The sequence below is a fragment of the Loxodonta africana genome, chromosome 7 (genome assembly GCF_030014295.1).
Source record: "Loxodonta africana isolate mLoxAfr1 chromosome 7, mLoxAfr1.hap2, whole genome shotgun sequence".
In the NCBI taxonomy this organism is placed as follows: Eukaryota; Metazoa; Chordata; class Mammalia; order Proboscidea; family Elephantidae; genus Loxodonta; species Loxodonta africana.
The window spans coordinates 12,862,571-12,890,474 of record NC_087348.1 but is presented as its reverse complement, the minus strand read 5'-3'; the positions used below and the strand labels follow the sequence as shown (position 1 = coordinate 12,890,474).

Sequence of the window (27,904 nt, the reverse complement as noted above, 5' to 3'; positions counted from 1 at the left end):
GCAGCCCAGACCCTACCAACAAAGCCACCCTTTATTAAATAGAGATCGCGTTACATTCCACTCAGAGAAGGAAATCCGGATGTGGTGAGGGTTGTGTCCAGGCTGGAGCCCCTAACCCTGGGCCCGAGTGGGCTGAGGGTGAGGTGGGGCCCAGGTCCTGCCCACCCCACCCGGTGCCTCCTGCAAGCCTGGTGACCTCAGCCCCCCTTGTCTGCATGGCCACCCACTGCTGAAAACAGGCTTGTCCTTAGGGAGAAAAAGCGCTCCGGGGCCTCCTGGAAGCACAAGGCGGAGACTGGGGGAGGGTAGAAGGAGGGGTCCTGACTCATCTTAAGAACGTCTAGGGGCAGTTCTCAACCATACACAGGTTGGAGTGGAGAGGGTATGGAGGTCCTGCCTGCCCATCCCAGCACTGCTGCCTCGCTGGCACCTGAGACAGCAGGGGACACTGGGAAAGTGCACAGGCAAGGCCAGGGCTGGTCTGGGGCAGTCAGTCCAACAGGGAGGCCACCTGAGAATGGGGTAAGGGATGGCCACAAAGGGATACTTGTGGCCCAGGCTTGGGAGCCAGGGTACAGGATACCCAGGGGATCTGGCCACCCCCAGGCAGCTCCCTCTCTGAGGACGTGGCAGCGACAAGGCACCAGGACCCAGGCGAGGTGCTGGCTGCCCCTGGTGCCCCTCCCAGGGCTGAGCCCACTGAGTATGGCTCCCAGCTCCTCCATCTTTGATGCTTTCTGAAAGACTCCGGTGGGTTGTGAAACCCAGTGGGGAAGAGAGAAGGGTCGCTTCTGTCTGTCCTGGGACAGGTGCTTGGTGTTGGCTCAGTGCTGCCTCCGGAGCCTGCCATTTGTCCGTTCTGGGGCAGATGTTTGGCTTCTGACTCAGGGCGGGCTCCAGGACTCTGTCTTCCTGTCCGTCTGTCTGTCCATCCTGAGGCAGGTGTCTGCTCCAGCTTAGAGCCCCCCTCCAGGCCAGGCCACGCCCTAGGCCTCCTGGGGGAAGAAGCCTAGCTTGGCCAGCGACATCTCCTTCCGCAGCCTCGTGACCTCCCAGAACATGGGCTCCGCTGCGGGCAGAGGGTGACAGCTGAGGGAGAGCTCAGGCAGATGCCCGGCCCCTCCCCTGGCTTCTGGAAAGGCCAACTGGTGCTGTGCCCTCGGGCTTCCCTGGCCCCGGTACAGACAGCCTCTGGGCTTTGGGACACTCCAGCCCTGATCTGTAACGGGGCTGCAGGGCGTTTTGGGGAAGAACGAGAGCTCGGGTGTGAGAGCACCTTGGAAACTGTTGTTGCATGCTGAACACACACAAGGTGTGCGCAGGCACTGGTGGGGGAAGTGATGGCACCCACACCCTGACACAAACACCAAGCCCACGACGCCACACTCATCGGTAATGACCCTGGTTGGGAGCCACACTTAACAGGTCCCTGAGCAGTGAGTGCGACCACAGTGTCCAGCCACATCCCTGCAAGGTCGCAGCCTCTCAGGCCCATGCCCTGGCCTGGCAGGTGTCAACACCCCAAGCGCACTGGCCTTGACCTTGAAGGGCAAGCCGACCCCAAGCTGGGGAGGGGCAGCTCCTTACACAGAGGTGCAGACTGCAAACCACTGGGAGAAGAGTCAGCAGGGAACAGAGTTCAGTTGGAGGAGTGGGAGGCCAGGCCTGGCACAGTGGTGGACGGGGGAGCTGCCAGGAAGGGGCACAGGGAGAGCAAAGGCCGGGGGTGGGGGGCGGGGAGGGGGAGGTGGAGCCTGTGTGCAGGGGACACCAGGCAGGCCCACCATGTGGGAGCTGCAGAGTGGCTCAGATAGACCCGCCCTCCCGCTCTCCCTCTCCTGGACGCCAACCCTCCGTCGACCACCAGGGGGCGCTCACCATCCTGCCGCACCAAGCCTTGCTGGATGTATCGGATGTAGGTGAAGAAGTTGCACACTGCTGTGATCTGAGGGCAGAAGGGAAGGGGTGTGACCAGCCAACCCCCCAACTCCAAGATCCCTCAACAAGCCAAGGTGGATCTGAGGCCAGAGCAGGGAGCCCCACATTCCCGTCAGGGCCAGAAAATGCTCTCTGAGTCGGACAGAGCTGGCCCGTTTTAATTAACAACAGCAATGCTACTATTATTAAACTCGTTGCCATGGAGTAGACTCAGAATCCTGTGTGTCAGAGTAGAACCGTACTCCATAGTGTTTTCAGTGACTGATTTTTGGGAATTTGATCACCATGTCTGATGAGGCACCTTTGGGTGGACTTCAACCTCCAACCTTTCGGTTAGCAGCATTAACCGTTCGCACCCCCCAGAGACTCTAGCAATACCCCTTCTCTCCCTAATAACAGCAATAGCGGCAGGTGACATCTAACCACGCCCACATATCAAATGAGGCAGACACGCTTATCATCCCAAAACTGAGAAAACTGAGGCTCCAAGAATGGAGCTCAGGGACTGCAGAGATCACAGAACTAATAAGTGGACTCTCCTCCCAGGGTGCCTTCTACCAGGCTGGGGAGCAGTGGCCAGTAAGGCTCCTAGACACCCCTCCCTGCACCCCTTGTCCCTGCAGACCTCAGCCACTGACTGACTGGCATGGGCGTTAAAAGGCAGGCCTCTGGCTTCGGGCTGCAACCAAGTCTGTACTCCCCAGGCCCTGTGGATCAGGCTGAAGACAGACTGCACCAGAGGCCACGCCCTTGCTGGCTCCCCCCACCCACCCCACGCCCCCACCCTCCCCACCCTGTCCCACCTCCCTCACTCCCCCTCTGAGAGCTGCACAAAATCTCCGCCCTGGGCTCTGCTTCCAGGGAACCCAGCCTAGGAGAAGGTGGAAGGGGGCTGGCAGCTGTGCTCTGCAGGGAAATGGCAAGTGCGATGGCACGCAGGCTGTGGAGAGGAGGAGCTGTACAGAGGGGACGATGCTCTGGCTGGGCCCTCAAACACACAGGCGGACAAAGTGGGGACAGGGGCTGGTGGCCCTGGCACAGGCAGGGAGGTGTGAGAGTGTGGTAGGGCTAGCATGAGCCTGGTGTGACCAGTACACTGGGTACCACATGAGGGGATCTAGGAGAGGCTGGGGTGGGAGGGGCTGTGGTGCCAGGCCAGGGTGCCACAGTGTCTCTCAAGTGACAGTGGGGACCCATGGGAGGGTCATGGGCAGGGAGGAGCAGGGGGTGGTGGAGCCACTCCCCCATGACTGCACTTTGGGGAGAGAACACGCCTCTCCCTGTTGACTCCACAGCCCCCAATTTCTGTCTCAGGGCAGGGGGAGGTAGACCACATCCGAAAACCTCAGGCCCTTCTTCTTTCCTCTCCCAGCCTCAGCTCTGCCCAGCACAGCAGACACACAGGCCTGCTAAATGTAATGTCATCTTGCTAGACATGGGATGTCTTGCACTGGCCCTTCTTTTGAGCCCTGGTTGGGATGGGGACCCAAGGCTCAGGCCACAAGTCCATGGGACAGGGGGTCACAGCAATAAACAAATACAAACTCAGAGTTGGGAGATCCAAGGTCTCAACCAGGTGGCTCTGGGCACACCCCTTGAGCTCTCTAAGCCTCCAACTCCCTTCTGGTAAACAGGAGCTCCAAGCGCTGCTGGGAGAACTGACCACTGACAAGGACAATACAGTCGAGTGTCCTGTGGGCCAACCCACCATGGCTGTACCACGCTGGCCACTGCCCTCACGTCCAGTCTGCTGCCTGACGGTTGGGCTGCTGCATCCACGTCAGCCGTTCTTCCCCAGGGGGAGCTCTAGTAGGTCCAAGAGGAGACGGCTCCTCATGAAGGATCCAAACTCGTTCACTTTTATCTGTTTCAATCCTCTTCGGAATTTTCCAAACTCGTTCACTTTTATCTGTTTCAATCCTCCTAACTGTCTACGAAAGGTGCCCTGGTAGCGCAACAGTTTAACGCTTGGCTGCTAACCCAAAGGTTGGTGGTTCAAACCCACCCGTGGCTCTGTGGGAGAAAGACCTGGTGATCTGCTTTCATAAAGATTACAGCCTAGAAAACCCTATGGTTTACCAGAAGGAAGCTGGAGGCTCAGAAAGCGTAAAAGGTGTGCCCAGACTCCCACCTTATGCGGCCATTCTACTGTGTCACACGGGGTCGTTATGGCTTAGAATTGACTCAATGGCACCCAACAATAAAAACAGTCTATGAGGGGGACAGAGAGATGGAAATCACCCTTGTCTTCAACCTCCAGCTCAGTGAAGTGACCAGACCTGGCTTGGGTCACACAGCAGGTGAGAGCAGAAGCTGGGGTTTGGAGGGCCTGCACCACGCACAGCCAACCATAGCCTTGCATGACACTCCTCCAGACCTTCTCAAAAGCCTTGGCTGGAGCTGAAGCCTGAGCCTGGGAGTCCAGAGCCAAGAGCTTTAACCTGGGCCAGGTGTCACCTCCTCGACTGGGTGATGGGTGTCACTCCTGTGATCACATTTCATTCAGTCTGTCTTAGCAGACTGGAGAGAGAGAGAGAGAGAGACTTTGCTGGCTTTGAAGAAGTGAGTTGGCAAGTCATGAGAGGGCCATGTGGCAGGGGACTGTGGGCAGCCTCTAGGAACTGTGAGGGTCCCGGCCGACAGCAGCAAGAAAAGGGGAACCCCAGTCCAACAACCATAAGCAACTAAATTCTGCCAACCACCACGTGAGCTCAGAAGAACCTGGACTCCAGAAAGGAACGCGGCCTGGCTGACACCTTGACCGCAGCCTTATGAGACCCTGAGCAGATGACCCAGCAAAGGCACGCCTGAACTCCTAACTGACCCAGGGAGACTGAGATCATAAATGTATTGTTCTAAGCCACTAAGCTATGGTAATTTCTTACACAGCAATAGATAACTAACACACCAGGTTCACTGTGTGGTTCCAGTCATCTCTGCTCCTCTCTGAGCCTCTGCCCTGCTCTGTTGATCAAGCAGTAGCCCTGGTTGTGCTCCCAGGCCTGGGGCCCAGAGTCCCAGCCCAGGTGGACCTAAGGAGCTGAGTGACTCCCCCAACAACTCACCCTGGCCCGGGAGGACGGCGAGATGTAGTAGTGGCTCTCAGAATCACCAAGCCGGATGCGGTGGCGGCAGGTGCGGGCCAGCCCACTCAGGGCACACGTGCTGCAGGGAAGCAGGGGGGACCATGAGAGGTCGGCTGGGGGTTCACTCAGCTCACGCATGTTGAATGCAGCCGCCAGAAGGGTGCACAGGGAGAAGCAGGTAAATGTGCAGGTGTGGGCCTGGCATACTCTCTCCCACCCAGCTTCCGAGGAGCCCAGGGCCAGGCCAGAGTAGGGGGTATCCCCAGCAGTCCCTGGGATAGACCTTTAAGCCAAGTTGGACCCCACGCCTAGTACTCCCACCCCACCCCTCTTGGGCAGGAGAGCCTGGCCAACCTCATATCAGATGCACCAAAGCCCCACCCTCAGCAGCCCCTAAAAACTTAACTGGACACCTCAGGCTCAGTCACCCCTCAGCCCAACAAAGCAGGACTTGAGGTCTGTCTGCCTCCCCCTTCCCAACCCCAGGGCACGCATCTGCCTTGTCCATCTGTCTCCTACTTACCCCTAGTAGGCCATGGCTCTGTGCTGCCTGGCATCAGCCCCCACTAAGATCCCCAGCCTGAGCCACCTTCTTGCTTCATCCCAGGCCTGGGACCTCACATGGATCTGCAGCTGCCCACGTGGCCCTGAACAGGCCTCAACCTGAGCCTCACTGACACATCCTGGCCCGCTGCTGGGCTATGGCTCCATAGAGACGACATCGGCCTCATCTAGCCTGCTGCTCTCTGCTCCTCACCCCCCACTCGGCCACCAAGTCCCCAGGTGGGGTCACACCAGCATAGGTTTTTGCCTGGATTCCCTCAGCTCCTCCAAACCAGCCCCTGTTTACAGTCTCACCACCTCTTCTCCATGTTATGGCCAGGGCGCCTCCAAAAACCCATATCTAGGCCATCATTTTCCCCTCCTGCCCAGGAAATAACTCCGGAGAATCCCGAGTAAAGGAAAATTAAGTAGACACCTTGGCTGCTGGACTCATCAGAGCCTTACTGTTTCTAGATGTGCTACGACTCTCTGATGTGACCAGGGAGCCCTCTGTTCAGAGAACATCTGTTGATGAGCTCTGAAATGCTGGCCTAGAGAGTTAAAGCCCAGACCTTATTTAAGGCCCTTTGTAATTTGGTCCCAAGTACCTCCTGCAGCCTCAGTCCTAACTCCCTGCCCACCCCACTGCTCCACCCACCAATTCCAGTTTCTCATACCTTCGCTCATGCTGTTCTCTCTCCCTAAAAGGTCCTTCCCTACCTGGCAAACTGCTATTCACCCTTCAAGACCTGGCTCAAAAATTCCCTCTCCAAAAGAGCCTGAAAACATTCCCCCTGAGATGGGGAACCAGACAAGGATGCCCTTTATCACCACTCTTATTCTACCCAGAGCAATTAGGCCAGATAAAGAAATAAAGGGAATCTAGATTGGCAAGGAAAAAGTAAAAGTATCTCTATTTGCAGATGACATGATCTTATACACAGAACACCCTAAGGAATCCTCCAGAAAGCTACTGAAACTAATAGAAGAGTTCGAGTATCAGAATACAAGATAAACATACAAAAATCTGTTGGATTCCTCTACACCAACATAAAGAACATCAAAGAGGAAATCACCAAATCAATACCATTTACAGTTTTTTCCAAGAAGTTAAAATACTTAGGAATAAGTCTTACTAGAGATGTAAAAGACTTATACAAAGAAAACTACAAAACATTTCTGCAAGAAACCAAGAGACCTACATAAGTGGAAAAACATACCTTGCTCATGGATAAGAAGACTTAACATTGTAAAAATGTCTATTCTACCAAAAGCGATCTATAGATTTAATGCAATTCCGACCCAAATTCCAATGACACTTTTTAATGAGATGGAAAAACAAATCACCAACTTCATATGGAAGGGCAAGACATCCCAGATAAGTAAAAGATTGCTGAAAAAGAAGAACAAAGTGGGAGGCCTCACTCTACCTGATTTTAGAACCTATTATACCACCACAGTAGTCAAAACAGCCTGGTACTGGTACAACAATAGATACATAGACCAATGGAACAGAACTGAGAATCCAGACATAAATCCATCCACATATGAGCAGCTGATATTTGACAAAGGCCCCAAAGCAGTTAAATGGGGAAAAGACAGTCTCTTTAACAAATGGTGCTGGTATTAACTGGATATCCATCTGCAAAAAAAAAAATGAAACAAGACCCATACCTCACACCATGCACAAAAACCAACTCGAAATGGATCAAAGGCCTAAATATAAAATCTAAAACAATAAAGATCATGGAAGAAAAAATAGGGACAACATTAGGAGACCTAATACATGGCATAAACAGAACACAAAAATTATTAACAATGCAGAAAAAGAAGTTGATAACTGGGAGCTCCTAAAAATCAAACACCTATGCTCATCCAAAGATTTCAACAAGAGAGTAAAAAGATTACCTACAGACGGGGAAAAAGTTTTCAGCTATGACATTTCCGATCAGCGCCTGATCTCTAAAATCTACGTGATACTGCAAAACTCAACTGCAAAAAGACAAATAACCCAATTAAAAAATGGGCAAAAGATATGAACAGACACTTCACTAAAGAAGACATTCAGGTAGCTAACAGATACATGAGGAAATGCTCACCATCATTAGCCATTAGAGAAATGCAAATCAAAACTACAATGAGATTCCATCTCCCTCCAACAAGGCTGGCATTAATCCAAAAAACAGAAAATGATAAATGCTGGAGAGGTTGCGGAAAGACTGGAACACTTATACACTGCTGGTGGGAACGTAAAATGGTACAACCAATTCGGAAATCAATCTGGTGCTTCCTTAAAAAGCTAGAAATAGAACTACCATACAATCCAGCAATCCCACTCCTTGGAATATATCCTAGAGAAATAAGAGCCTTTACACAACCAGATATATGCACACCCATGTTCACTGCAGCACTGTTTACAGTAGCAAAAACAGGGAAGCAACCAAGGTGCCCATCAATGGATGAATGGATAAATTATGGTATATTCACACAATGGAATACTACAAATTGATAAAGAACAACGATGAATCCATGAAACATTTCATAACACGGAGGAATCTGGACGGCATTATGCTGAGTGAAATTAGTTGCAAAAGGACAAATATTGTATAAGACCACTATTATAAGAACTTGAAAAATAGTTTAAACAGAGAAGAAACTATTCTTTGATGGTTACAAGAGGGGGAAGGGAGGGATGGTGGGAGAGGGACATTCAATTTTTTTTTTTTTTATCTAGTAGATAAAAACTACTTTAGGTGAAGGGAAAGACAACACACAATACAGGCGTGGTCAGCACAACGGGACTAAACCAAAAGCAAAGTTTCCTGAATAAACTGAATGCTTCGAAGGCCAACGTAGCAGGGGCGGGGGTTTAGGGACCATGGTTTCAGGGGGCATGTAAGTCAATAGGCATAATAAACTCTATTAAGAAAACACTCTGCATTCCACTTTGGAGAATGGCGTCTGGGGTCTTAAACGCTAGCAAGCAGCCTTCTAAGATGCATCAATTGGTCTCAACCCCCCTGGACCAAAGGAAAATGAAGAACACCAAGGACACAAGGTAATTACAAGCCCAAGAGACAGAAGGGCCACATAAGCCAGAGACTACATCAGCCTGAGACCAGAAGAACTAGATGGTGCCTGGCTACAACCCATGACTGCCCTGACAGGGAACACAATAGAGAACCCCTGAGGGAGCAGGAGAGCAGTGGGATGCAGATCCCAAATTCTCATAATAAGACAAGACTTAATGGTCTGACTGAGACTAGAAGGATCCTGGAGGTCATGGCCCCCAGACCTTCCATTGGCCCAGGACAGGAACCATTCCCAAAGCCAACTCTTCAGACAGGGAGTGGACTGGACAATGGGTTGGAGAGGGATGCTGGTGAGGAGTGAGCTGCTTGGATCAGGTGGACACTTGAGACTATGTTGGCATCTCCTGTCTAGAGGGGAGCTGAGAGGGTAGAGGGGGTAAGAAGCTGGCAGAATGGACAGGAAAAGAGAGGGTGGAGGGAGGAAGTAGGCAGTTTCATTAAAAAAAAAAAAGGGGGGGGAGAGTAATTAGGAGTACGCAGCAAGGTGTAAGTTTTTGTGTGAGAGACTGACTTGATTTGTAAACTTTCACTTAAAGCACAATAAAAATTAATTAAAAAAAAAAATTTCCTCTCCGAGACGAGCTTCCCACCATGGCGCCCACCCTGCTAAGTCCTCCCCAGTCTCTGCCCCTTGCTCCACCCTGGCTATTTCGTTCTGCTACTGGGTCTGCTCAATGCCAGACGAGCAGCAGGAGGGCAAAATGCCAGGGCTGGTAGGTTGTTTATTAGCAAGAGGCAGAGCCTGCACCTAACATCACTTACGTGTCAGCTGGGGCCTGAGCCCCACCGTGGGAAGGAGGAGGAAGGGACATGTGTCAGCCAGCCAGGAAGAAAGAGACCCCATCCCGGGACTTCCTGGAGAGCTTAGGGTCCCTGACTGGAGGCAGGGAGTTCTGCCAAAGGTGGTCCTTGCCCTGTGTGACTGAGACATCCCCACACTCCTGGGCCCTGGCCAGCTTGGACACTACAGCCCCTGTGCACCTTTGAGTCTCACACCAGGACTCAGAAGGTGGCCCGAGGTTGTCTTCCCAAGCTCAGCGGTTCCCAGTAGGCAGAGATGAGCTGAGGTGCTAAGCTTACTTGGTGCTGCCACATTCGACCGCAGCCACCTTCACTGTGGGCAGCGTCTGTGAAGCCACGGGCTCGATGGTGAGCGTGTTGTCCTCCACGGCAGCCCGCACCAGTGCCGAGAGCTGTGGCAGACAGGCGGCGGGGGGTGGTAAGAGGCCAGGCTCTGGCTGTGGGTCTGGAGCCCTGCCAGCCACCTGGACTCACTCACCTCCCTCATGGTAAAGTCCAGGCAGGGGCCCACGTCCTCCCGGTACACCCTTTCCAGGAAAGGGCAGGTCTTGTCCAGGGTGGGTGACTCCCTCCAAGCCTGGAACTCTGCAAACAGGGTCGTGTCCACCTATGGGAAAGGGTGGGCCGGGGCGGGGGGCAGTCAGGGTGTTGAGGCCCCGCACCGCAGAGGCAGGTGAAGAGGAGGAGGAGAGGAGCCAGGGAGGAGGCAGGACAGGCCCCAGAATGCCAGCAGGTCGGTGCCCAGTGGCCATGCAGCTGAGACGAGTCTGAGGTTCCCCAGTAAGAACGCCCTTCTTCCCTGTACACCAAAGAATATGGAATGAAAAGTTCCATTTCCAGGTGGATTTTAAAGTTTCTGGCACACTATAGGATTCCTGGGATCCACCTCCCCCCCAACCCCGCCTTTTTTTTAAAATCCGCACGTGAGGGAAAGAGAAGCACACTGAGGTGAGGATGCTGGAGAGCACATCAAGGAAAGGAGGCCAGCAGAGCAGTCAGGTAGTCAGGCTGCAGGCAGACTGGGGCCCAAGGCCTGGTCCTAAAGACCCTCCCCTCACTGCCTCCTTGAGGAGGAAAAGTTGAAGGGCTAACCTGCAGGAACACACAAGTACACGGGGCGCACACAGGCACATGCACACAGGAGGAGGGGACGCACCAGGTTGCCCCTGCTGCCCACCCCAGCGGATGGCTCATCGGCCACCCTGGGCGCATGCAGAGACCCAGGCCGGGAGGACAGCGGCGCAGCCCCGCTCAGGAGCCATTACCTGATGGGAAAAGGAGAGAGAGGTAGCAGAGGTGGGAGTCGTGAGAGGCTCCCCAGGCAGAAGTTGCCAGGCTGGCTCGTAGGTGAGATGGACCACCCTGCTGGGGACCACGCAGAGGAGCAGGGAAAGGAGAGGGGGCAGCCCAGGCTGGGCAGGCTGAAGTGGCAGGGCAGATAGACGGTTGCAGAGAGACAGACAGGAGGAAGGAGGAGATGTTAGTGTCCCAGTCAGAAGCTCAGAAGGGGGATGGAGGCTTCCCCTGTGCAACTCTGAGGGTCTGGGGGGGTCAGACTACGCCCTGATGGGAGAGGAGCAGGCCTAGCACCTCCTCCCTGGGAGCCCTGGAGTCAGAGGACAGGGCTGAGTCTGGGGGCAGGCTTGGTGGCAGAGACCCACAGAAGCAGAATTCCACCATATCCCTTGTGAGGGTTCACGAGGTGCAATCCTGAGCTGAGCTCTTAGCATCCGAGTCCGATCCATTCCTCACAGGGCCCCCGTGAGGCCCCACTTACCACTGAGGAAATCGAGGCGCTGAGAGGTGGCCCCATGTGCCCAAGGACCACAGCCATGAGTGTCAGTCTCACACCTCAGCCCATGTCCAAGCTGGCCCAAGGACCTCTGCACCCCCCTGAGGGGAGGATGACCACTACTTCAAAGACCATGCTTGTCCCAGTGCCACAGCCAGGGGGCACTGAGGACCACCGTGCACAGGTGTGTCCCCAGGTGGTCCTGGGCCTCATGATGGTGGCCTCACAGGGCCCTAGCAGCCTCTCTCCAGAGGCCCAGCAGCCACTACCCAGCCTCTACAGGCCCCCAGGGCAGACCCTCAGGGCCACACATAGCCCTATGTGGTCACACCACACAGCAGAGAGCACCGCACTGCACAGAGCAGCAGGACAGGTAAGGGCTATCAGAGCTCCCAGATTACAAACACCCCCGAGACTGGGAAACAAAGGCCTTAGGTCTCAGAAGCTGAACGGGAAGGAACTGGCACAGGCCTCATGGCCATGAAGAGGCTCAGAGAGGGGCAGGGCAGGCTCCAGGTCACACAGCGAAGGGTCAGGCTCTGAGCCCACTGACAGCAGGCACTGCATTCTCCTTTCCTGTGTCCACTGCCCGACACACCCCTCACCTCCTTGCCCTCCCTGTCCGGGGCGAGGGCATGTCCTGCAGCAGGGCACACGACTGGGCAGAGGGCACTGCTGCTCTTGTGGCGAGAGTGGCCCTTTCGGGGCCCAGCCTTGGTGGGGCTCAGCAGCTGTGGGTGGAGTTCACGGTTGGGGGAGGCTGGTGTGGATGTGATGACAAGGGTCTTCAAGGCTGTCACCTCTGCCTGCAGCATGTCGATCTGGCCGAGACAGGATGACCCAGAGTTGACGTCGCCATGGCTGCCACAGCCCACCAACCCAGCTCAGATCCGGCACCTAACCCCTACCCATCACCCTTACAGCAGTCTTCAAGGCAGGGACTGAGATATTCATTTTACAGAGAAACTGAGGTTTAGAGAAGAGACACGACCTATGTGTTAGTGCATGCCTGGGAGCTGGCTAGCCATTGATTGCTCTGGGCACCCTCCGAGCCAGCAACAACCCAACCCTCCCATTTTACAGATGGGCAAACAGCTCAGCTCACAGGACCAGCCTGGAGTTTCTACTTTTGTAAGGGGGGGGGGAATGGAAACCCTGGTGGCGTAGTGGTTAAGAGCTACAGCTGCTAACCAAAAGGTTAGCAGTTTGAATCCACCAGGTACTCCCTGGAAACTCTATGGGGCAGACCTACTCTGTTCTATAGGGTCACTATGAGTCAGAATCGACTTGACGACAACGGGTTTTGGTTTTTTTGGAAGAGGGGAACAGCAGAGGGGAGAGGAGAAATGACCATACCCACAGGACTCTCCAGCCCCCTCGGCTCCCCAGCAAAGTCACTGCTTGGAGTCCCACCCCAGTGAGCCACCTTCAGCTGCATGGTCTCCGGTGCTCCCACCCCTCTGGGCCCTGGTTTGCCCATTCCTGCCGACCCTACTGGGCCGTGGCAACAATCCCACTAGGCCTCAAAGATGAGTGCTCCTGGAGCTGGGAGGCAGAGGGGAGCTCCATACTGGCCTCACCTTGCCCCGTGCCTCCTTCAGCTGCTTCTCTGATGCTGCCTGCTTCACGTTGGCTTCTCGAACCATCTTGTGTGCTTCCTGGGAAGAGGGGTGGGCTCTGGGTGAGTGGTAAGGAGGTGCAGGGTACCCTATCCCCAGCCTGCCCCCTCATCCGACACACCTCAAACAGGCTGGCTGTCAGCTCCTCCAGTTCCTGTTCCAGCTGCTCCCGCACCTTGGACAGCCGCTCACACTCCTCGTCCTTCAGTTTCAGCTCCTGGGGGCGGGAGGCAAGCGCTGTCAGCCCCACCAGGGTTCCAGGCCTGGCACTGGAGGCCCCAGGCCCATCTGACCAGGCTCAGGGCCTCGAGTATACTTTCTTTGTTGCCTGACAGTATCTGATCCATTTTCCATGTAGCTCATAGCATGAGCTTAAAAATACTGTCAGTCCGCTAAAGCTTGGTACCGGCTTTCAAAAAAGACTTCTATAAAAGTGGTTTTTAAAGTCACAAGATATTAGTGGGTACCAGGGGCTGAGAAGAAGGAGGAAGGGGGAGTTATTGCTGAAGGGATATTGAGTTTCTATTGAGGCTGATGAAAAACTTTCGGAAATGGATAGTGGTGATGGACATACAACATGTCGAAGGTGATTTCTGCTGTTACTGCTGTCAACTGCTGTCCAGTCAGCCCCTGACTCATGGCGACCCCGTGTACAATGGAATGAAAATACTGCCTGGTCCTGCACCATCCCCCTGATTGGTTGCAGATGGGACCATTGTGATTCATAGGGTTTTCATTGGCAGATGTTCAGAAGGAGATTGCCAGACCTTTCTTCCTGGTCCGTCTTAAGTCTGAAAGTTCTGCTGAAACCTTTCAGCATCATAGCAACACACAAGCCTCCACTGATGGATGGTGGCCGCACATGAGGTGCACTGGCTGGAAAGCGAACCTGGGTCTCTGGCACAGAAGGTGAGAATTCTACCACTGTATCACCCGTGACCTCAAATGTAATTAATGTCACTGACTTCTCGGTGGAAGACCACAGCTCTCCCAGGCAGCGCCCCCTCTCGAGCCCCCTCCCCCTGCCCACAGGCTGCACCTTCTGGGCTTTGTGCAGCTCCTCCTTCAGGAACTCTGAGCCCTTCTCACGGATTTCCACTGAAGAGCTTCGGAGGCGGGACACGTCCAGCTGGGCGGCGGCAGGGCCCTCCTCCCCTTGGGCCTCCTCCCCTGCAGAGGTGTCTGACAGGGTTCCCTGGGACTCCCTGCGGCCTTTGCAGAGGCTGACGCTCTTCCAGGGGCCTGGGACAACCCCAAGGGGTGGCGGGTGGCCCTCCTCCGCAGGGGGCTGGCTGTGAGGCAAACAAGGGCATCAGCACATGCAGGGTGGGGTCCTGAGATCTGGAGAGCTGAACCCAGGGACAACCCTGGGCAATGTACCCACCCTTCTGGGCCTCAGTCCACCCACCTGTAAAAGAGCACCACCAGCTATAGCCAGAGTTGTCACAGGGGCAGAGTGACCAAGCACAAGGCCTCTTGGGAGCAAGGGCAGGGCTCATTCATCTTTGTCAACCAGGGCCTGGGGCTGTTTGTGCTTGGCACACAGTAGGTGGTCAGCACACAGTAGGTGCTCCGTCTGTGTGTATCTAACACATGGCTCTCAGTGCATCAATGCTGAAAATTGGAGTCTCCATTTCTAATTTAGAAAGTGGGGCACATCCCAATGACCCTACCTCAAGGGTCGCTGAAGGGATTAGAGATGTGCATAAAGCCCGCCGGGCACTCAGGGGGAAGCTGCCGGCACTGTTATTACTCGTACAAATGATATACAAATTCTACCCCATTCAGGGCAGTCAAGAGAGGTGGGATGCTGAGCAGACAGGCAGGGCTCAGGCAGGAAGTTTGTGGAGATCCTTGCAGTTCCCCTACTGCCCTGCGGGCCATGTGACCTTAGGCAAGCACCCCTCTCTGGGCCTCTGGACCCCCCTTTCCTGAAGTTGGAGTACCCACCCCCCTCGCCCACACTCCTGCGCCCGTACAGCAGACCCTGGAGAGGGAGGGGGAAGGGAGATGGCTCGCCAGCGGTGGTTTGTGCCGAGACAGCACCTCTGGACTCGCTCACTCAGCAAAAGCCAGGGGTTCCTGAGCCAGCAACTTTGGCGCCTCTCCGGGGTGGGGGTGGGGGGCTGGGACACTAATAACAGCGGGGAAGTGGGGGAGTTGATAGAGACCGCACAGGAGGGGGTAAGGCCAAGGACAAGGAGATCATCGGGATTCGGGATTGCTGAGGGGGAGGGGTGAGATGCAGGGCTAGGGATGGGACCCCCTCCCTGTCCTGAAGACCCTGACAGGGCCACCAAGCAGCCCTGAGCCTCAGTTTCCCCTTTGGTACCCAGGAAATCCCAGCCATGAACTCATTCCCAGCCTTTCACAAGGTCCGAACCAGCCACCCAACCCGGCCTGCCCTCCAGGCTGGCAATGGCTCAGAATGTGGCTGCCAGGCCTCCCCGTCTTTGATGAATAAGATGGGAACATATATCCATCACTCCACATCGACCTCCAACAACAACAGCACGTGAGCCAGACAGGCATCTCTCCTAGCGCCCTTGTTGGTGTGGAGAGGGGTATCTTGTGAGTACGGGGCCCCTGAGGCCTGAGGGACTGGGGCAGCCCTCCCCCAACAGTGCTATGGTGGCCCCAAAGGCTGTGGTCTGCATCCAGGTGACTCCCATGGGGTGCTCTGCAATGTTGTCTCATTTAAAACTCTCAACAACCCTTGTGATACTGACCCCATTCTACAGATGAGGGCACCGAAGCTCAGAGAGGTGAAGGGACTTGCCCAGGTCACACACCCATTGGTGGTAGTGCTGGGACTATAGCCAGGTCCTCACCCAGGCCTGAAGCCTTCCGGCCATGCAGAGAGGAGTGGGCGTAAATGTAGAATCAGTGTGTCTGGTCAGGGTCCGGGGTCCTGTGCCCAGGGGACTCGGAGGCTCCGTTGTGGCCGCTGCAGGGAAATCTGACCCACTTACAGCCTGAACTGGCTTGTCAGCCTCTGCTCAGGCCCAGAAACTTCCTTCCCAGGAGGGATGCCCTGGGGGGCGGGGGGCGGGGGGCCGGGGGGGAGGGAGTCTGTGGCTGAGAGCATAGGCTGGTCTGACAGGGGTACACGGAACCCCCTGGGAATGTGACTGAAATTCTCTGAACCCGTTTCCCCACCTGCAGGAGGCACCATAAGAATCAAATGAGACGTCGCTCCCCACAGTGCCAAGTAAATATCATTCATCCACAGCCATACCTGGCGTACACCCACGGTCCCTGGCCAGGATCGGGGTCTGGCAGCTGAAACCACAGGCCCTAGGCAAGTGCCCCCGCTGGGCCCAGCCCTGCTTACTAAGGTAAGAGACAGTGGCAACAGTCACTCAGGCTTGGCAAGGCAGCTGACCCCATTGCTTGGGCTGCCCACTTCAATACAAGAAGCCAAAGCTGCAGGCCGAGGGTAGGGTGACGCACAGGGGGAGTACAGGGCATGGGGCAGGATCCCAGGTCCCCAGACCTCCAGACCCAATGCCTTTCTCACTGCAAGGACCACCCCTGCCACCCCCGTCTCCCCTTGCCAGCTCCTCCCACATGGATGCAGCTTCATCCACCAGTCTAATCTGGGCCTTTGGACGTGGCAAGAGTCTGGAATTCTGCTGTCCCCGAGGGAAAGGGCTGATGTGTGGCCCGAGAGTCCCCCACTGTTTTCCCAACAGCAGGCAGACAGGGGATGGAGGCCTGAGACAGACTCCCTGATACCCTTCCCCCCGTCCTCAGCGGAAAAGCCAAAGTCCAAATTCTAGTGGCAAGAAGCATGGGAACAGCAGGCCCACCCCATATCACCAACACTGGGCCAAGGGGTGGTAAGGGCAGGAGGGGAAGAAGGGCCACCCTGCACTTGGAGGGAATTGGAAATTTCCAGTCCCTCCTCCCTCCCCTCACCACTTCCAGGGTGTGAGGCCACCTCCTGTAACTCAGAACAGTCAGAGGAGGGACCTGGGCCTCTCATGTCCCGCCAAGCCAGAGCCTCCACCCTCCACACATTCCAGCCCCCAGACCAGAGGCCTACACCTGGGTTTGAATACCCGAGGTGGTGGGGAACTCACACTCGGGGCAAGTCTGGGTTACCATGGAGGTGCTCCTACATTAGGTCTCATCTTGATCCTCAGTCCAGGGCCATGGCTCTCACTCAAACCTTCTCGGTCCCCATCCCCTCCAGAAACAGAGTCCATTGTCTGGGATAAACTGCTGAGGTTTATATGTCCTCAGACTACAGGGATGGGGTCTACTCATGGGCCAGGGAGGGTAAGTCAAGGTCAGAGGTAGGTGCAGGAGCCAACATCCCCCATCCTGAAGCCAGCTCTGCTGCCTGGAGCCCACCCAGCTCACACCGGAAAGGCCCAGCTGGGTCACTTCCCCAGGAAACACACACAAGCGGAAGGAAACACAGCTCCTGCCATCCTCACCCACCAGGCCTACTCCTGGCAGGACCAGCAGGGTTTTCCCTGCCCATAAAACATCAGAGAATGAAGCCGAAGACACTTGAACCTGACTCACCAGGAGCCCCACTGGGCCAGGAGGGCCTGACTGGAGCCCCTTCTGAGGGGTCCCAGTCCTTCCTAGTGCCCCCGGCCAGAGCAGGCTACCATGGGTCTTTCTGCCCCTCCACCTCTCCCCCACTGTGGCCAGTGCCCAGGTGACCCTGTTCAGGTTGGCTTGTTGAGTGAAAGTCCCCTGCGCTAATAGGCACAATGAGTTCTTACATAAGCTGGGGAGGAGACAAGCAGGCCGCTTTGAAACGGGACGCAAGAGTGGGCTGGGAGGCATGCTGAGACTGAGCACCCGCTGCCCGGGGCCACCAGGCCCAAGCTCTGGCAAAGCTGCAGCTGGTTTCATCTGCAGAAACCTTGACGCAGGGCCCAGGTCCCAGACCAGGCCTCACCACCTGCTCCTGGAGGGAGTGTACGGCTCCCACCCCTTCACAGTCCAGTAGGGAACTGGGGCTGACAGCAAAGTGACCTGTGTCCAGAGGCTGGCCGAGGGGCGTAGCCCATGGAGAAGGGCTCAGAACCCACAAGCACACCAGGTCCCCAGCTCTCTCACCCATGTCCACATCACCACGTCCACCCTGCATTCCATGTGTCCATCAATTGTGGGCCTCACGGTAATGCTGCAGGGAGATGCTCTCACCAGCCTGGACTTAACAACGAGGCATCTGAGGTTCAGAGAGGGACGGCGACCTGGCAGGGCCACACAACAAGTAGCAGGGTGGGATTTGAACCCAGAGCCCAGGCACTGTTGCATCATGTGACGTCTCACCCAGAGAAGTCTGGATAGGGGGAAAGGGGATGAATGGTGGTTTCAGAGAAGTGAGGCAGGATGCAGACGGGTTTGAGGAAGTTGGAGACAGTGCCCAGTGGTGTGTGTGGGCAGCTGGGGGAGGGTCACACCCAAAGCGTGGAGCAGGGCCTGGGCTCCAAGGGGACACAGAGACAAAAGACACCAGAGGGGAAATCATGATAGGACCAGGAACTGGAAAGTGGGATCAAAAAAAAAAAAATTAACGTCAGTTAATTAATCAATCGATCAATCAAAAAATCAAGGGAAGGGTGAATGAGGAGACTGGTGATACCCATGATGGAAATGAGGAACCAGAAGAGGCCTTTCAGGGAAGGGAAGGGGTGGGTGAGGCATTTGGGAAGGGGTGGTTTGAGACATCCTGTGTCCTGTAGGCAGCTGAGAGGAAAAGGCAGCCTGGCCTCTGCTGGGAGGCGCTGGCCCAGAGCGACAGCCACAGCCTGAGCCTGGGTGAATGAAGGTCAAAGGAGCCAAGGGCCAGACAGCCAGCCTGGAGATTGGAGGGACTGCTGCCACAGGCCACAGAGAAAGGTTCCCAAAGAATGGGAAACCCAGCCATACATCTGGCAGAGGGATGCCAGGGAGGTGAGTGCAACAGGGCGGGACGGGCAAGGAGGATCGTGAGTTTCACTGAGGAAGGGCCTACGGTGGGGCTGGGAGCAATGAGCTCAAGGCAAGGAGGGGGCAGAGGGATAGGTGGGGGGCAGGGTGGGCTGGGCCCCTCCAAGAAGGGGAAGCAGGTGTGGAGGCAGGAGCAATTCCCTGTAGGAGAACAGGCAGGGGAAGAAGGAGGTCAGGAATAGCCTCAGGTGGTAAGCACAGACATCAACACCTTCTGAAGCAGGTGAGTCTGGCCAAGCATCTCCGTGCGTAGCCCCGGGCCTGGCAGCCCAGCCCTGATGAGGGAATCCGGCCCTTTCCCCATACTGGGAGCCAGCACAAGGCCCGAGAGGGTGGGGTCCAAGGCAGGGCACTGGGGCTTCCCCCTCTGATCAGTCCTAGAAGAATCTGACACCCCAAGGCCTCAAACATCCAACATTAAGACAGGATGTACCTATCCCGTGCCAGGCACCCCCCAGGCCGGGTCCATCCAACCTGCCTGACAATGCAGAATCAGGCAGCATCACCGAGCCCCTTTCTCACCACATTCATTTCATTTTGGTTCCCCTTCCCAAGGCCTACTGGCCACAAACCCTGTGCAGATGCTGGGAGAGTCTAGAACAAGCAGAACTCTAAAGGGCTGAGTCCCACACACAGGTGGCTAAGGAACAGCAGGAAAGGTATCTCCACCTGTCTGAAGGTGGAAGGGTAGGTGGTTACACCATGGAGGGCTTCCAGGAGGTGGCAGTGGGGAGGGTTGCTCAACCCCTTCCCAATGTGGAAATCTCCCTGCCTGGCCCTGGAGCTCCCCGCCATGCTTCCGATCCTGTCTTAGAGTCTGTAGCCCTCTGTGACTTAGGCCTTACACTGATCCAAGCTCCTTAGGGTAGCCAAGACCCAGAGCAGTTAAGTTAAGTGATGTGCTCTGGAACACACAGCCAGTCCATGGCACCTGAAGCCCTGGACCTCTCCAGCAACCTGCCTGCTGCAGAGAAACAGTCCTCCATCCTAGGGACCGGGGTTATCTCATCTCCTGCCTGGGCAGTCCATCAGAGTCTGGCCCTCTCCAGAAATAGGTGCTCGACAGCAATGGGTTTGGGTATCAGGTGGGGAAACTGAGACCAAGGGGCTGTCCTAGCATCATGCGGCCACTCATTGGATGCTGCTGAGTTGCTTCCAACTCATAGCGACCTCATGTGCAAAAGAACAGATGTGGACACTTTGTGGCTAAACCCCCCCGCCCCCCCCCCGCCGAACGCAAACACTGGTTTCTGCCGATGAAGTCCCAAGTGCCTAGCACCACCGTGTTACACACAAAAGTACCCAAGATGCTATCCTCACCCCATCACCTGGAGCAGGCTTGGCACCCAAGACTGGGGACATATGGAATTGTGGGGGACAGCAGGCCAGTTTTTGGAAAGAGCACCCCGAAGTTGCTCTAGCTGCAAAACTCAGAGCCCATGCTCTGGGTGTCACAAGGAAAAGGATCCACTCAAGCTCCTACAGAGTCCAGCAAAGCTGGGCTCTAGGCAGGACACTGACACCCACCCGACAAGGAAGTAGCCAAGGATCCACAGCCTGAGGGCCCTCAGGAAGGCCAAGGGGATGAGCTGGCACTGGGGTCTCACCATTAACGAAGCACAGTCCCCAAAGAGAGACAGATAGGCTCGTTCTACAGATGAGGAAACCAAGCTCCAAAGACATCAATGATGTACCCAGAGTTACCCATTCCTAATGTAGAATGAACACACCCAAGTGCATATCTGCCCAGTGCTTCGGGAGCCGTGAGCTACTGGGGGTCATAAGAGCAGAAGCTTAGTCATAGTTACCTGGGCAAGTATGACCCCGAACAGGGTCCTTCCTAGCTGCTTCTGGGGTCTGGGGTGCTGGCAGCTTGGCCCCTGATCCCTGAATCCTGCCTCCCAATACCCAATTGAGGAGTGCTCAAATGCATGCTCAATACCCAAACTGTGGCCCTCACTCCCCAGGCAGCCAGGTTCCCGCTCATGATTCCTCTGCACTTATGAAGCACCTACTAAGTGCTCTGCACCCAGGCAGGCCCCAGGGGATCCGGAGATGCATCCAGAAAGTAAGCTGTACTGAGGATCATGTAGAAGTCTGTTTGGTACCTGGTTCACCTAGAAGGGTCCTGAGAATACAGTAGGAGGCTGGTCTGGTCTCTTTGACTGTCCTTCAAGTGAACTCAGTCTACCTCCAGCCCCTAGCCTCATCTCTCTGGCCCTAGCCTGGCTACCCCCAGGGAAGGACACTCTCTGAGCCTGGATAACTCCCACCCCACAATCAGCTCATTTCACCCAAAGGCCCAGAGACGTGAGGCCACACCCTCACACCGAGTTGCTGTTTCGTTTGGGTCCATCCAACACAAGGATCACCAATTTTCTCCAGTCCCTCCTCAAACACATTCAACCCCAGGCAGGATTGCCCTACCCTCTCTAGGTACCACAAACTGCCTCAGCCGCTTTCTCCAAAAACTCAGCCCAATTCCCCGGGGCACAATTCCAACAAATACAGGCTCTGCTTAAAATCCCTCCCTGTAAGAGTCTTGCCTCCCCACACCTCATCTCTCCCAGGACAGCGCTGTCTCAACAACCCCCTGCAGGGCGTGGGACCCCCCCCCCCCAGTTCCCCTGGCATCCCAACTCAAGCTTTGTCAGGTGCCTTCAAAAGAAGTGCAAACCAGCCCACGTGAGAAAACTCCTTCACCGCCCGCCACCACCCAGGTGCCCTCCCCTCGCTCCCCAGCTGTGGCTGCAGAAGGGGCCCTGGCCTGTCACCACCCATCTGGTCTGTGCTCTACAGAATATCCCCACTCCCATTCTGGCCACATCTCCAGGACCTGGTCTGTCCAGGCCACCGGAAAGAGGAAGTGTGTCCAACTCCAAGAGAATACCAAGTTCTTCTGGCTGTTGAGGCACCAGGTTGACCAGGGACTGGGACCACCACGTAGAACTAATGGCCTGGGCAGACATGGGTACTGGGCCACTAACTCCGGACCCAGGGTCTGTGTTGCCCTTCTCCAGGCTCATATCTCTGAGGCCCACAGGCTTCAGGACCCCCCAGGGGGAAGCCCCAACAGCAACTTGCAAGCGGTCTTGGCAGAAGCCCAGCCCTCTTTCCCAATTGCACTGCTTTCCAAGTGTTCCTTCACCCGGGGGTCCCTACTGTAGATGCGTACCCCAAACTTAACTCTGGTAATACACACCCCCCCCATCTCACTTGCGCTCTGAGACAGGACGAGCTGGCGCTGCGCACTCTCCGCTCCTCCAGGAGGCCTCTTGACCCTCCCCGCGGAGTGTCCTTCCATCTCTTTCTCTGCGCCTCGGATTGCTTGTCCTAGTGCTCGGTGCGCCCTCAGTCGCAGACAGGACGGAGGGCGCAGACACGCTGGGACTCCCACCCCCTCCCCCTGCAGCAGGCGGGCCGGAATCCTGCGCGTGGCCGCGAGCGCGCGCGGACCTACCCGCTCCACATCCCCGCGCCGCGGGGCCCCCGGGCGTCCGGTCCCCGCGCTGCTGTCGCCGCCGCCGCCACCGCCGCGTCTCACTGCGCCGCCCCGCGCCGCGTCCCCACCCGCCAGCGACTTCGCCTCGGCCCGCGGGCCAGCCTGCCGCCTGTCCGTCCTGCCCGCAGCCAGTCTCTCTGTGCGTCCCGGTCCCCAGGCCCCCAGCCCGACCCGGCCCTACCGGGTCACGTGGCCGAGGGGGGGCGGGCAAGGACTCGTGCCCAGCCCCGCCCCCCGCCGTCCGGCGCGGGGTGCTCACGCGCGCTCCCGGGCTCCGCCCGGCTAGCCTCCCGCCTGGGACAGTGCAAGTTCTCCCCCAACCCCCGCTCATCTCACAGCCAACGCTGCAGTCAGGCTCGTCCAGCTGACTCCTTTCCGGGCAGATTCCGCCCCAGGACAGAGCCTCCCCGCCCTCCCGCTCAACCGCTCAAGAACCTGCAATGGCTCCCGGACTCCCTGATCATCACAGGATTGTCATTCGAGGCCAGCAGACACCTTCCCATGCCAGCCGCCTATCTGCGAAAAATAGCGCCTACAGCAATTAGTTACGAATTGCTGAATGATCTCTCACAACTGACAATGGAAACTTCTGTGGACAGTAGAAACTGCTCATTGCATCCCCCCCCCCGCGCCCGCCAAGCTGTGCCCAAGACAAGCACCCTACCAGCCATACCCTTCAATATGCCACTGGCAGGTGGCCCCTGGCCCTTCCTTCCCTCCATGAAGTCCTTCCCTGGGCTTCCTGCTCTGCCCCTGTTCTGTCCAACAGCCTGGCTAAGTTGGGAGGAGCGAGGGGGCCAGACCTCAAAACAAGTTTTCTGGGTCCTGCTGGCTGAGTGCTTATCCCAGGGAGAACTCAGCTTTGGCCCAAGCCTCCCACCCAGCCTCCCACCACAGGGGCCCCCACCTGCCTCTCAGCACACCTGTTCATTCCTGCCTTGGCCCATCATCTACCCCTCCAGAAGGCACACCCCCCCCCCCACCCACCAACCCACACACACACCTCCACTCCAGCCTGGGGACAGATCCAGTTAGAACATAAACTTCCTTCTCTCCTGCCAGGGACCATGCTCCCACCCTCAGTGTCTGGAGAGGAACTTGATGGAAGGAGGGAATTCCTTCCCTTCCTGATGCCACCAGAACTCTTGGTGCTCCACTTCCAGGCCCACAGATTCAGGAGCTCCAGGGTTGAGTTTGCGGATTCCCACTTGGGGATACATCATTCATACATTCAGCCACCACTTCCTGAGTACAAACTATGTGCCATGCAAGGGCTGGGGATGCAGAGGGAAACAACACAGACACAGACCCTGCTCTTCTGGTGCTCCAGTCTGGTGGGGGGATGAGGACACACTGCCAAGGACCCCCACTTCCACAGCCACCGCTTGCCCCAGGCGCACCTTGCCAAGTGAATGATGTCTTTGTTGAAAATAGAAAACAGGGCCCTCTCCCCAGGTAAGCACAGCCCATGCTGACGTACGGGGCTTGGTGAGTGGAGGGCAGGTTGGATTGCAGGCCTTACTTGCTCCCTCAGCCAGCACCTTGTACAGTGAACAACCTGGATAGCCCTGCATGGCATCCCTCTGGCTTTCCAGGATCATTCAGCTCAGGCTTCCCATGCCCTTCACTCTACTGGGCAATTGTTTCCATGATTGTGGCTTCCTGAGGGCAGGGACCAGCTCCTTCTTGGCCCTGTGTTCCCCACCACAGGGTCCACCCCAAGCAAGTGACCTGATCCTATGTTTGTTACTTGAATCCTTCTCTAGTAAGTCTTGAGCAACTGCTGTCTTCCTGCCCCTTGCTCTGTACACTATTTAGGGGAAGGAAGACAAGATGAGTAAAATAGCCTAGCACAGGGCCCTTGCCCTCCAAGTCTTCACAAGCCCAGGCAGGAGATAAGACCTGTCCAAGTCATGGTACCCCAGACCAGTGGTGATAAGGGATGCAGGAGGTGTCAGCCCAGGGCTACAGACTCAGAGGAAGAGTTCTCAGCCCAAGGAGGGCTGGTGGCCTGAGGAAGCCCTTGAGGGAGGTCCCAAAGGACAACTGTGGGGTCGCCACTCTGGAAACATTGACACTCCAAGGACTGACCACAAATATGTTGTCATCTCAGCAGTCAGGAAATCAAAAGGCGCGTTTGCATTGGGCAAATCTGCTGCAAAGGACCTCTTTAAGTTGAAAAGCGAAGACATCACCTTAAAGACTAAGGTGTGCCTGACCCAAGCCATGGTATTTTCAATCGCATCATATGCCTGTGAAAGCTGGAGAATGAATAAGGAAGACTGAAGAAGAATTGATGCCTTTGAATTGTGGTGTTGGTGAAAAATATTGAATATACTATGGACTGCCAAAAGAACGAACAAATCTGTCCTGGAAGAAGTACAACCAGAATGCTCCTCAGAAGCACAGATGGTGGGACTGCGTCTTACATACTTTGGACATGTTGTCAGGAGGGATCAGTCCTGGAGAAGGACATCATGCTTAGTAAAGTACAGGGTCAGCAGAAAAGAGGAAGACCCTCAACAAGGTGGATTGACACAGTGGCTGCAACAATGGTCTTAGGCACAGCAATGATTTTAAGGATGGTGCAGGACCAGTCAGTGTTTCGTTCTGTGGTACATATGGTCACTGTGACCTGGAACCGACTCGATGGCACCTAACAACAACAACTGCATCAAGTTACCATGGCTCCTCTGAGCAGCCCAGAGAGCCCTGCTCCTCAACTGAAAAGGATGGGCTCAGAGAGGTTAAGGAAACTGCCTGATGTCACACAGCCAGTGGTGGTGAGGATGAGACTCCTTCTACCAGTATTCCAAAAAGACGCCCCAGAAACCAGAGGGTCCTCTGGAAGCTGCAGCTGTGTAAAGTCAGGCAACAAGGGGTTACTGAGTGCCTACTAGGTACCTGGTGGTGGTAACAGGGAGGAAGAAGAGAAAAGTGTGTCCCCTGCCCAGGAGCCACTGTCCTGCCCCAGCCAAACTCTCACTTCCCCAACCTCCACCCCTAGCCTGGCAGCCTTGGCCACAGACCCTTGGAGGTAGATGACAACAGGAGACAGCCAGCCTGGATGAACCAGGCTTTGATTCTGGACTTAGGTCTGTTCTCAGCTCATTGTGTGACCCAGGGCAAGTGTCTTGCCCTCTCTGAGCCTCAGTCTCCACCTTGGTACAACAATCGAGTTGCACAAAACAATCAGCCACCTCCTGATGCTGACCTTGTAAGACTTGACTCATTGCCATGGACTATAGGACAGAGTAAAACTGCCCCACAGGGTTTCCAAGGAGCAGCTGGTGGATTCGAACCACCAACCTTCTGGTTAGCAGCCAAGCTCTTAACCACTATGTCACCAGGTCTATGACCTTTTAAAAAGCTCCTTAAATTCTTCATAGTTTCATGCATTCCCCCACCCCCCCTACCTGGGGCCCAGCTTCTCAGTGCCCTCTCACCAAACTCCCCTGCAGAGTGGCAAAACCCCATCCCCACCACATCCCAGGTCCCTGGCTCACCTGTTTGTGTCCCAGGGCTCCTCTCCCAAGTTCCCCTCAAGTACAGGGCCCAGGCCTGATGGGGCATAGTGGATAGCCCCTGAGCTCATGGCCAGGAACACGGGACACTTCCCTCTGGCGGGGCACCTGGTAGGCTCCTTCGAACAGTCCATGTCTGGAGGGCTAGGCTGAGGGTCCCTCTGGAGACAGCCCAGTGGGCAGGTGCAGGAGCCTTCTCCCCACCCCCAGGCTGAGCCTCATGTTAACCTTTGCTATCTCTGAGGAGCAGTGGGCTGGAAGGGAGGCACCTCCCTGACAGGCCTCTATCTTCTGAAACCCTGTAATTATTAACTCCTGCGGCTCAGCGGGCAGAAGATGACGCTGGGGGCCAGGCTCTGGGCCAGGGAAGGGGAGACACCTGAGGGTTGGTTGAGACTATCTCCTCTATGCCTGAGGCCCAGGCTTCAACGAGGCCTGTAGATGGGGCTGTTTGTCCCCTCCCCACCCAGGCTGGAATGTTGAAAAAAGCCTGTTTGATCCTGGCCCTATCACTAGCTGGCTGTGTGACCTTGGGCAGGTCACTTAACCTTTCTGGGCCTCAGTTCCCTCATCTATAAAATGAGAACAATTCTGCTCTGTGAAGTCATGACAAACAAAGAATTTGTGAGGTGTCTGCTGCAGTGTAGACTGAATTGAGTTTCCTATTTCCTTCTCCCTCGCCTTCCCTCTTCTTTCTGTGTCAGCCTCTGAGCCCCAGCTGGGAAGAAGCTGCCAGTTCTCTACCCAGTGTCGTCACACCCCACCCGCCCTGTGGATAACAATATCTCTCATTCGAAGTTCTCTCAGCCTAATGCAAACCAGATGCTGGCCTCCCTTTCCTGGCAATGAATTTTCCATGGCCTGCTTCCACCCCCTTCCTGTTTTTGCTGCTTGCTGAACCCCCTACTAAATTCTCCCCTGCCCCTACCTTCCTCTGTGGGGCAACCTCTGGGCCCACCTGGAAACAATTCATGGAAAACAGGATGTGTGAAAAGTAGGAAGAATCACCGAGTTGCCCTGACAGGGCAGGAGGGGAAGGGGCCGGCCTTGGCTGGTGGCAAAGTATGGGAGAGTCAAGCCCCAGATAGCACCTCAGAGGGAAACTGAGTCAGAGCTGCTCTGGGGACTGTGTAGCCAAACTTGTTACTTTCTAGACATACAGACATAGCCCCGGCTGGATGGGGAGCTGTGAGGACTTTGTCCTTGGCTGGGACTTCTTAGAAAATTCAGAGCCAGAAGAGGCCATCCCTACCCTATCCTGTTGCAGATGAGGAAACTGAGGTTGGGATACTTGCCTGGGATGAGTGGGAGCCAAGAGGCAGCCAGGTCTGGGACTGCTTGCCAGTAAGAGCTGCTGCCCTGCCCGAAGTCACCTCCTTGGCTTACTATCCCTGCGTCATTCCTGCCCCCCTTCCCCCACCTTCCAGCAGCTGAGCCCAGTCACGAGGGGAGGCTCCAGCCACCTCCTGGCTGCAGGCAGGAGGCTGCTGTTAGCACCTGGCCGGACCCACCCTGAGGCAGCTGGAGGGTCCCCGCCAGGCCAGGCCCAGGCGTGTGTGTGTGTGTGTGTGTGTGTGTGTGTGTGTGTGTGTGCGCACAAGCGCGTGAGAGAGAGAGAGAGAAAGAGAGGCTCTTTTGGCGTGTCACTTCAGCTTCTATGAACTCCCTCTGGGCAGCCAGGGGCTGGCCGGTGCAGTGAGGACTCCTCTGTTTCCCTGAAAACAACAGCCCATGGGCTCCCTGAAAGCCGGGCTCTGGCTGCGCCTCCCTCTGCCAGCTGTGCAGAGTGTTTGGACAACTGGATGGAATGTTTTACAGTGAGAGCTCTCCCTGGATCCTTGAGCTCGGATTTCAAGAGGGAGGGAGGAAAGGATGATGGCTCCGGGGAGAGAGGGAGGGCTCAGGAGGTCAAACGTGGTCCTGGAGCACCCCACCCTCATCCCAGGCCTGATTGAGACCCCTCGGTGGGGACCTGGAGTCAGGCCAAGGCCCCTCAGGGAAGGGTGGGACAGAGGGTGTGGAGAGCCAAATTATGTCAGAGACTTGGTC

At 56.0% G+C, this 27,904-nt stretch overlaps 1 protein-coding gene across 2 annotated transcripts; it reads right to left on the bottom strand.

Moving 5' to 3' along the window:
* Nucleotides 1–13: 13 nt before the first annotated feature.
* RAB3IL1 (RAB3A interacting protein like 1) lies at nt 14–26,741 on the bottom strand. Of its 2 annotated transcripts, none has more exons than XM_023559683.2 (10): nt 25,838–26,741; nt 13,911–14,163; nt 12,993–13,088; nt 12,833–12,910; nt 11,858–12,073; nt 9,939–10,067; nt 9,740–9,852; nt 5,004–5,103; nt 1,879–1,945; nt 14–1,069 (listed from the first exon to the last, which is right to left on the bottom strand). In XM_023559683.2, the coding sequence occupies exons 1-10, from the start codon at nt 25,987–25,989 to the stop codon at nt 987–989; spliced, it is 1,287 nt and encodes a 428-aa protein (XP_023415451.1). In that variant the 5' UTR covers nt 25,990–26,741; the 3' UTR covers nt 14–986. The 2 variants fall into 2 exon arrangements, with proteins under 2 accessions (XP_023415451.1, XP_010597416.1); XM_010599114.3 differs by lacking the exon at nt 25,838–26,741 and adding an exon at nt 22,290–22,410.
* Between the last annotated feature and the right edge of the window lie 1,163 nt (nt 26,742–27,904).